At 35.5% G+C, this 10610-nt stretch overlaps 1 protein-coding gene across 1 annotated transcript in view; it reads left to right on the top strand.

Moving 5' to 3' along the window:
- LOC141298071 (Fc receptor-like protein 5) overlaps positions 1-10610 on the top strand; it is a 29963-nt gene that overhangs the window by 2143 nt on the left and 17210 nt on the right. The window contains exons 2-3 of the mRNA XM_073828615.1: positions 6284-6296; positions 7939-8096. Of these exons, the coding sequence (XP_073684716.1) occupies positions 6284-6296; positions 7939-8096 (171 nt within the window). The remainder of the gene's footprint in view (positions 1-6283; positions 6297-7938; positions 8097-10610) is intronic.

Raw genomic sequence — 10610 nt, 5'->3', positions numbered from 1 at the left:
TAAACCAAATGAACTAGAAACATGGGGGGAAAAACACTAGGAGAACAGAACAGGACAGGACAAAACACAGACATAATCCTGACAGTCCAGTGTTCAAAACTTTGCATATTGCATTCATATCTTTAAAGAAGCCATGCATTAGCAGAAGCATTGTTTCAAAAAACGAATTTATTATGAAATATTATAGGAACATTACTTTAGATCACCCATACACAAGTTACCCACAGTTTCAATGTGTTTTTGCTAGTACAATTATTAAATATAGTTGTACAAAATATGTGATTCAGGTTTCTTTTTTTTTTTTTTTTACTGTAGACAGAACAGTACAGACACAGTGGTATCATTGAAATACTGTAATGTGGAATTTACTGATAAAATAAATCTCAGCATAGGTTTTCTAAAGGGAAAAAAAATTAGATTCAAAGTTTTAGAAGTTTTTTTTTTTTTTCAGCAGGGTACAGTATACAGTTTACAGTATATTGTACCCTGCTGAAAACAAAAAACTGCTAAAACCAGCCTAGGCTGGCTGGCTGGTCTTAGCTGGTTTAAGCTGGAAGTAGCTGGTTTTAGCTGGTCTCCCAGCCTGACCAGACAGAAAAGTGGCCAATACCTCTCTAAAACCAGCTATGACCAGCTAAAACCAGGCTGGTGGACCAGCTAAAAACAGCTAACAGCCTAGGCTGGTTTTGGATGTTTTTTTGGGGTTTTTTTGTTTTTGTTTTTTTTTTCTCAGCAGGGCTAATTTGTGTACCAACGTTCTTAATACATTCTTTTTTTCTTTTTTTTTACACCAGGGTAGCCATTAACTCATTGAAACCACAAAAGCAATAACATAAAAATGACATCTTGCATTCAGTAATGTTGAATATGAAAATGTGTTCTGTAAAAGAGGTACATGGGGCCATAGAAACCATATCTGATAAAGATTGAAATATGACATCCAAGTACTGCAGATGTACAATTTTCTTCCTGGGCAACAAAACATATAAAGGTACCTTTAAAGGTACACAATGGGTCCTTATTGTACAATTATGTACCCAAAAGATTTTACCCTTGGTAACACCCCAGTGACAGCTACTTGTGCCCTAAAAGGTAAAGTTTTGTATCGTTTTTTTCTGAGAGTGTAGTGTAGTCCATCTGGGTCATATTCTGTGGTAACTGGTGTCAAATGATCTATCCTGGCTGAAACATGCACTATTTTCCATAAAAGCTATGCTTTAAGGGTAATGCAACAGTTACTTATCATTTTCAGCAGATGTATCAACTGATAGTTCAATCTTTGTAATGAAATGAATGCACGCTCATCTCAGATGTAATGTGTGAGTTGCATTTTGAAATAGTTATACTTTGATGTTAAGTTGTGTCATTTTGAACAGGTGATTTAAGTTCAGTGAACAAATGATCTTTGGCTTATATGTATTGTATCCAAGCATTTGAAAAATGTGCATTTTGATCATTGTTTGTGTATTATGTGTCTAGAGTTTTGAAAAATGACATTACGGTTCTTTATTAGTGCAAAAACAATTGTAAAAAACTGTAAGATGCTGCATGTGTTCATCCAGTCTAATCGAAGTGTGCTTCCATGCGATTAATCGCGATTCAAAAATGTAATCGATTGACAGCCCTAATGTGTGTGTGTGTGTGTGTGTGTGTGTGTGTGTGTGTTAAAATGTTAGAACAGAGCAGAGGGTTTTCTTTTAAATTCAAAAGCATAGCTTTAATTTAAAGTTCGTTTGAATGTTGATTTTTTTTTTTATATATATATATATATAACATGCAGTAGAAGAATAAAAAGCAAAACAAATGTTTTGGTTAATAAAACGAGTTTAAAAATAAACATCTTTAGAGGAAATGTCAGGTAGGGGGGGCCTTGCAAAATTGACCGAAGCAGGAGGGGGGCCCGGCCTAAAAAAGGATGAGAACCCCTGGATTAGAGCATTCACACTGCAAGCAGAGGTGGCGCGTCAACGCGTAGCAGAGCAGAAGCAGCAGTGCTGCAATCGTTTCGGCACAGAGTCTATTATTATATAGTCTATTATTGAAAAACTGTTGCTTTAATTATCTAAAACCAAACTGGGAATCATTAAGACGACCTTTGTCTGGTAATGTGTTTAATAATTTAGCGTTTCTCATTTGCTACTTAAATCTACAACATTTAATAAAATTACAAAAAAAAAAAAAAACATCAGTTTGCACAGAATCCACTAGGCGAAAACACATCACTGCCACGAGTTAGATTATTATTTTCTATCTTGTAAAATATCTGTTTTAGCCTATATGCATGTGTGAGTTGGACAGAGGGGAACACGGCCGTGTCGCATCACAGCATGCTGATCATAATTCATAGCCAAATCATAATTCAAAGCACGTGACGGACAGTTGTCGGAGAACACCTGAAATGCGTGACCAAATGAACGATACTCCAATGTATTTGCAGTACACAACCTGCTCTGCTTACGCACAGCTTCTGTGCTGCCTTTGCTCTCGGAACCAACAGCCTGCAGTGCTCCAGCATTCAGTGAGGTTGTGCTTTGGGTGATACTTGAAAGAGTCCCAGCTCTAGGTTCTTTCTGACGCTGTCCTATTCTCTCTCTCCCACTTGTGTGCTCTCTGTTCTGTCCTGCATGAATAAAAACACCAAAAATAAATACTTATAAAATATTAACTTTGAAATTGTGAAATATCATAAACTGAAAACACTGAATACAAAACAAATCACGTACAATATTTTCACTTTACAGTTAAATAACAGTGGGGTTGGAAACAAAGTGCAGCACACTATTCATTTAACACTTTTTGATGTATTCAGATGAAAGTTTACTATATTAACCAATTATTCACAAGTTGTTTTCAGAGCCCCAGTTACACTGTTTTAATCAAAATCCCAATTATGCAGTGTATTTAGTAAAACAAGTCAAATCAAATTAAGTGCATTCAGAAAAGGTCAGTGAATCTCTACCAGATGTGACAGTGCAATGTAGCAGATGAACTATGCCTTACCAAATTGCCAATAATTAGCTGGATCCTTGATGACTCTACAAGGGGAAAGAAATGGTTTACTGAAAAGTTCTTAAAAGCATTATTTTGTTTTATACCATTCCTTTAAAAAATCATAATTCATTCAAATTGTACTGACATTTGCCATTATATGAAACTCAGAAAACACTAAGAGTATGTCTTGTTATATTATGTTATTATACAATGAAAAATTTAAATGCACCTAATGCATGGCATTCACATCAGAAAAATGTGAAGGTCTAAAAGACAGACATTAACACATACCGGCAAAACACAACAACATCAGATGAGCTGCGTTAATATACACTCATTGCAATTAGCATCTAACTTTAACATCTGTGGTAAAGCAGTACAAAAATACCCACACACAAGTATTTGTTTTCTGCAGGTTACATGTCCTTTACCCATTTGTAAATTCTTGCATACTTTGCGATCTTACCTGATTTTGCCAGTATGTTTGCAGGACCTCGCGGATCATATCTGAGTTTTTTTTCTCTGCTCAAAATAAAAATTTAAAAGACAAATATAAAATAATTCAGGACCGACCGAGCAATTTCAATGAGCAGCAGATCACAGCCTCACTCACAAAGATAATGATGATAATTTTCAATTTTAGAAAGGCACACACAGTTTCATTAGCCAGTTTTCTGGATGACAGCCAGATTATCAAAGCAATAAGGTAAAACAACCAATAGGAATTGTTTTAGCGTGGTAATGTAGCAAAATGTATTTAGTTTTACTGTTGTTAATGATGATGATGATGATGATAATAATAATAATAATATTTTAACATATACAGTAAGGTCAATAAGTATTTGATCACCCTGTGATTTTGCAAGTTCTCTTACTTAGAAATCATGGAGGGGTCTACAATTTTCAGCATAGGTGCATTTCCATTGTGAGAGACAGAATCTAAAAATAAAAATCCGGAAATCACATTGTATGATTTTTTTTTAACAATTTATTTGTGAATTACTGTGTCACATAAGTATTTGATCACTTGAGTCAAAACATTTTAATATTTGGTACAGTAGCCTTTGTTAACAATTACAGAGGTCAAACTGTTCCTGTAGTTCTTCACCAGGTTTGCACACACTGCAGGAAGGAGGGTTTTGCCCAGTATGTCACAATACATGGCCCTGTTCATCCTCTCCTTAATACAGTGCAGTCGTCCTGTCCCCTGTGCAGAAAAAGACCCCCAGAGCATGATGCTTCCAGCCCCATGCTTCACTGTAGGTATGGTGTTATTGGGATGATACTCATCATCAGTGGTGGAGGTAACGAATTACAACTACTCACGTTACTGTAATTAAGTACATTTTTGGGGTATTTGTACTTTCATGAGTATAATTTTAAGTCTGTAATTTTACTTGTACTCGAGTACAAATTAACCTGAGTAATTTACTTAATTACTTTTAAAATCACAATTCGTTACAGAGTACTGCAATTTGAATTAATATTTCAACCACTGATCGGCATTTCGGTAGCCAATAAAAATATCTCTTCTTAACGGACCAATGAAAGCCTCGTATAGTATTTGAACCAAAAAACATGTTCTGTTTATTTTATTATTATTTTTCGGCACGCTATTGATAAGATAATCATCACTAGAACTAGGGCTGGGCGATAAAACGATTTTATATCGATTAACTCGAATGTGTAGTTTACATCGATTTGTTTGAATGAAATTCTCTTTAATATCCGCCGACGCTCCTCTCTGGGCTCCAGCAGTTCCGAATGGGCTCAGCCCTCCCCCCGTGAATTCACCATATTAGAAACACTGATATACTGTATATATTTGATTTCAGAAAGGCACGGAAAAAAATAATGGGAGCCACTAAAGGGATATGATTAGCTGCTTGTTAGCCAGTTAGCCGGACCCGATCAGCATATTTGTGTTTGCGCTCAGGGGATCTTCAAAGGTTTCTACGTGTTTTTACAACGTAGAGTAATATATCACGGACATATCTCACGAATCCTTTCAGAAACAAAGTGTAGAGAGAGTGTAAATAAGAGACTGATTGTACAGTATAGCGAGCGTCGTTGATTATAATAGAGCTTTGTGATATCGCGATCCAAGATGAGTAACAGCTTTTAATATTTTTTAAGGGAGTTTGTATATGAGATATTGATTTAACACAAGCGTGTCGTAGGTGTCCTGAAAAGTGAAGCCAAAAGTTTTCGATCGCCCCCCGGTGGCTGGCTGCTGTATAGGTCATAAACCCCGCCCTCTCCATGTAATCTAATGGGACGTGAGCCAAACTAAATAATCGAATTACACGGCAAATAATTTTTTTCCAAAGGTGATTTCCATCGTGTGAGGTAGTTTTTATAATGCTGATTCATGCTCAGGTGTTCGTTTTTCTAATAAGTTTGCTTTTAAGTAGTTATTTGATGCTATAAAAACGGGGTGTGGTGTCATGATTGTGATCGTGCGATTGGGTCTGCGGGAGTTTGGGCGGGACTTTGACACCGCGGCTCCGCCTCACGACACTACTGCGCATGCTCTGGCTCCAAACGAACCTCTACTGCGCATGCTCTGGCTCCAAATGACGTAACTTCCCCCAAGATGGTAGCGGCCATATTGAGCTGTTTTGGCTTCACTTTTCTATAGTGGAAAGAAGCGGAAACGCGCTGTCCATCTTTTTTACAGTCTATGATTTAACACAGCAGTTAAATAAAAAAGAAGTTATTGTCTGACTATAACACTATTGCCTAATTTTGCTCTATTTCGTGGTCAAAAGTAACCTGAAACAAGTCACATCTGAGCCTCTGAGCGTTTATGAATGAAAGTGCGTTTTTAAACGAATCTAGTGAAATGATTCAATTTCCCATTCATAAAAACAGCTCACTTATTCTGAGTGAACCAGATTCTTGCTGCCACCTGCTGGCAGATCGTTTCAGTTATTTAAATCATTTAATATTTCTGTATTTAAAATTTAATATTTTTATACACGATATAACTGCAAGAGAAAAGCATGGAAATATTGAAATATGAAATATTTTCCTCCCACCGCATATTTATTTGTCTTACAAACATTTACTGTTTCCATTATAATAAGAATGGGGACTGGTGGAAAGCGATCACTGATGCTGTTGCAACGTATATTGCAAAATATATTGTGCCCATATGTTGTGGAAAAGCTGGGGTTTCTTTCCATGCTAAATGTCTTAGGGGGGAAAAATCTATTTAAATCGTAAATCGGATTTTTTGTGAAAAAATCTTGGATTTTATTTTTAGGCCATGTCGCCCAGCTCTAACTAGAACATGCAAATCTATCATCATTGTAATACAGACTGTATTATTTAATTCCTAATTTGTTTATTTGTTCTTATTGAATTGCTTACTGTGTACTTGTTTTAATATCTTAAATATATATATATATATATATATATATATATATATATATATATATATATATATATATATATATATTAGTAAGGCATACTGTTTTTTTCTGCTTATTTTGTTATGTAATGAATGGAAAATATATAGGGTGATTAACCTATAATTTAATTTGTATAGCGTGTGCTTTATTGTCTGGATCTTGTCTGATTCAGCAATTATGGATAATTCAATAACCAGCTAAAAAGTAATTAGTACTCAGAGTAGTTTTTATGAAGAGTAATTTGTACTTTTACTTAATTACTTTTTTAACACCAGTACTTTTACTTGTAATTGAGTACAATTTCAGCAATGTAACGGTACTTGTAATTGAGTATAAATTTTCAGTACTCTTTCCACCACTGCTCACCATTCTTCTTCCTCCAAACACGGCAAATGGAGTTAAGACCAAAAAGTTCTACTTTGGTCTCATCTGACCACAGGACTTTCTCCCATGACTCCTCTGGATCATGTAGATGGTCCCTGACAAACTTCAGATGGGCCTGGACATGTGCTGACTTAAGCAGGGGAACCTTCCGTGTGATGCGAGATTTTAAACCATGACGTCTTAGTGTATTACTGATAGTAGCCTTGGAAACGATGGTCCCAGCTCACTTCACGGCATTGACCAGCTCCTCCCGTGTAGTTCTGGGCTGATTCTTCACCATTCTTAGCATCATTGATACCCCACGAGGAGAGATCTTCCATTGGGCCCCAGTCCGAGGGACATTGACAGTCATTAGCCTCTTCCATTTTCTGACAATTGCTCCAACAGTTGTTCTTTTTTCACCAAGCTGCTTGGCAATTGCCCCGTAGTCCTTTCCAGCTTTGTGAAGGTCTACAATTTTGTCTCTTGTGTCTTTTGACAGATCTTTGGTTTTGCCCATGTTGCTACTTAGACTTCGGCTGATTGTGGGGTGCACAGGTGTCTTTATGACAGCTAACGACCTCAAACAGGTGCTACTAATTTAGAATCATGAGCAGAGTGTAGCTGGACTATTTAAAAGCAAAATAACAGGTCTTTGAGGGTCAGAAATCTGGCTGATGAGCAAGTGATCAAATACTTATTTGACACAGTAATTCACAAATAAATTGTTTAAAAGTCATACAATGTGATTTCCGGATTTTTATTTTTAGATTGTCTCTCACAGTGGAAATGCACCTATGCTGAAAATTGTAGACCCCTCCATGATTTCTAAGTAAGAGAACTTGCAAAATCACAGGGTGATCAAATACTTATTGACCTCACTGTACATTTAGATTTTAGAATAGGTTTCAAGATCATAATACTGTAAAATGCTAATAAAGTAATAATAATAATGATCATAATTTTAAAGGCAGTTATTTATTTTGTATGTTGAAGACATTATGTTAATTCAACATTCGGATCTTGTAAAAAAAATGTTTTTGTTAACCTTTTTCAACCATTTAGCAGTAAACATTATTTCAGTGTTGTTTCAACATTGAAACAAGAACTGACATTATTTCAACCATATTTCAATAGGTCTGTCATATGCCGGCTGGGTAATGCACACATATGAGTTGCTCTCAGACAGCAGCAGAGGAGCTGGAGGAAACTACACTGTCAGTTCTGCTGCTCTAAAACACACAGGAGTTTATGTGTGTGAAGCAGAGAGAGAGAAACCAGCTTATTACACAACCTCCAGCAACAAACAACCACTTTGGGTCACTGGTGAGTTTTTGTTTTGTTTTGTTTTATTTGTTTTGTTTTATTTATTTATTTGATCAGGGACAGTGCACAAACAACATTAGTCTAAAATAAGAAAAGATGTCATGTGCCAGGTTATAGCAAAAATGCTAATTTCCACCTGCAGTCCCTGGACAGGTTGTTGTTATGCTTACAAAAGTTTATCAAATATATACAGAAAAATGCATAGAAAATTCACATCATAAAAGTACATTCTATCATTCATTCACTCACTCACAATTTAAAACGTTCATATCACAGTCATTTAGTGCATACAGATTTGCTTTGATAATAACCACTGTTTGGTCAAGCATGTAAAAGTGCAATAGTTTGTACATGAAATAATTTCATTTGGAAGAGTGTTCCAAAGGCTCACTGCTTTATAAAAGAAAGATTGTTGACCAAATGCCGTTTTACATCTTGCAACGCTGCACTCTCCTCTGACTGTCGACCGTGTAGTTCTGGAAATTCTCTCCGAATTGAGTGTGAAAAATTTTTTCAAAGGGGGAGCAGCGATGTTATGGATTATTTTAAACAGGACAGAAATTTGATTATATTTAATAAGATTTTCGAAACTCAAAAAGTTATATTTACTTTGTACTTTACAATGATGGTACAGTCGAGGTTTTTTATCATGAATTTTTATGGCCCTTTTATATAATGATTCAAGTGGTTTTAACGATGTTTTGCATGCCTGAGACCAACTAGACATGCAATACAGAAAATGTGATACAATCATAGTATTGAGGTAAGTATTTGAAGCCTCTGTATTTAATGAGTTTCTAATATGTTTATAGTTCATCAAATTAAATTTCACTTTGTTACCAAGTTTTTTTATATGACTTTTAAAACCAAGGTTCGAATCAAGTATTAGACCTAAATATTTTATTTCATTTACATTTTTAATTTTTTGTCCATTTACTTGAATTTCTAGAATTTGTTGTAATTTATGTTTACTTGAAAAAAACATTGAGACTGTTTTATCAATATTTAAGGTCAGACATGACGCCTGCAACCATTCTGCAACTTTTTTCATCTCTTTTGATAATTTGTCAGCAACCTCCAGCTCATTTTTCCCAGAAGTAAAAATGACCGTATCATCAGCGTACATGATTACGTCAATGTCAGAGCACACTGTAGGGAGGTCATTTATATAGATGCTAAAGAGCAGGGGTCCCAAAATAGACCCTTGCGGCACTCCCATTGAGGTGGCTCTGAACGCAGATTTAATATTATTTACTCGTACACACTGTTGTCGGTCACTCAAATAAGATCTTATCCATTTTTGGGTGTGCTCAGAGAGACTATATTGATCTAATTTACTATAAAGTATCTGATGGTTGACAACGTCAAAAGCTTTACACAGATCAAGGAAGACCGCTCCCACCACCCTTCCCCGATCCACATATGCCCTGACAGTTTCCAGGAAGTAGCAACAGGCAGAGTCTGTTGAATATTTCCGTCTAAAACCAAATTGCATCGGATTTAAGAGCTCTTGTGAGTCAAAGTGGGAGATAAGTTGCTCCGCCACCGTCTTCTCAAGCACTTTTGATACTGCTGGAAGGATGCTTATTGGACGATAATTGTTCATTTCTTGTTTGTCACCAGACTTAAATATAGGGGTGACAATCGCAGGTTTTAGGGCTGCTGGAAAAATTCCCTCATTAATTGATTGATTTATTATTGTTGTCAACGGATCAAAGAAAATGTCCCTATATTGTTTAAGAAAATAAGTATCAAGTCCATACATATCTTTTGCTTTGCTACCGTTTAGCGCAGCAATAATTTTTTAGACTTTAGTTTTTGTTATTGGACTAAGGTTAAAAACCTGATTTGCCACTGATTATGAGAGGTGGATGAACATTTTGAAAATTCTGAGCCAGTTTTTGGACAATGTTTAAAAAATGTTCATTAAAATTTGTTGCTATTGCAAAAGAGTCATCAATGATTTTTCCATTAATTTTGAGATGAATATTCTCACACTTTGACTTTTCCTTTCCAATCAATTTATCAATAGTTTTCCATATTATTCTACTATTTCCTTGAGCATTTGTAATGATTTCTAAGAAAAAACTAGCTTTAGCCTTTCTAAGCTCAGCTGTAACTTTATTTCTTTGACTTGTAAAGGCGAATCGATCCGCTGTTAGTCCAGATTTTAGGAATGTTTTTAACGCCTCATCTCGCTTTTTCATCATATCCCAAATAGTTTTATTAAACCATGGTAAATTTCGCTTTGCATGTTGCTTTCTTTGCTTATTTTTTGTATATTTATTTAAGATGTCATTTACAGTCAACATAAGATCTTGACAGCCCTGTTCACAAGATTTATTTTCCAGGATATCTGCCCACTTTGTTTGTTTTAAATCTTTTTCAACCAGTTGTAAATCATTCTTTGGAATAAAAGTAATACACATTTTACTATTTACTGGATTTTCATTCTTGCACCTTGCTTTTGTCAATTTTCTAGCTACTAGGATTAAATTATGGTCAGACATGCCT

This window comes from Garra rufa, chromosome 1, assembly GCF_049309525.1.
Source record: "Garra rufa chromosome 1, GarRuf1.0, whole genome shotgun sequence".
Lineage (NCBI taxonomy): Eukaryota > Metazoa > Chordata > Actinopteri > Cypriniformes > Cyprinidae > Garra > Garra rufa.
Note: the sequence above shows the minus strand (reverse complement) of the source record. Positions and strands in the feature narration are given on the sequence as shown.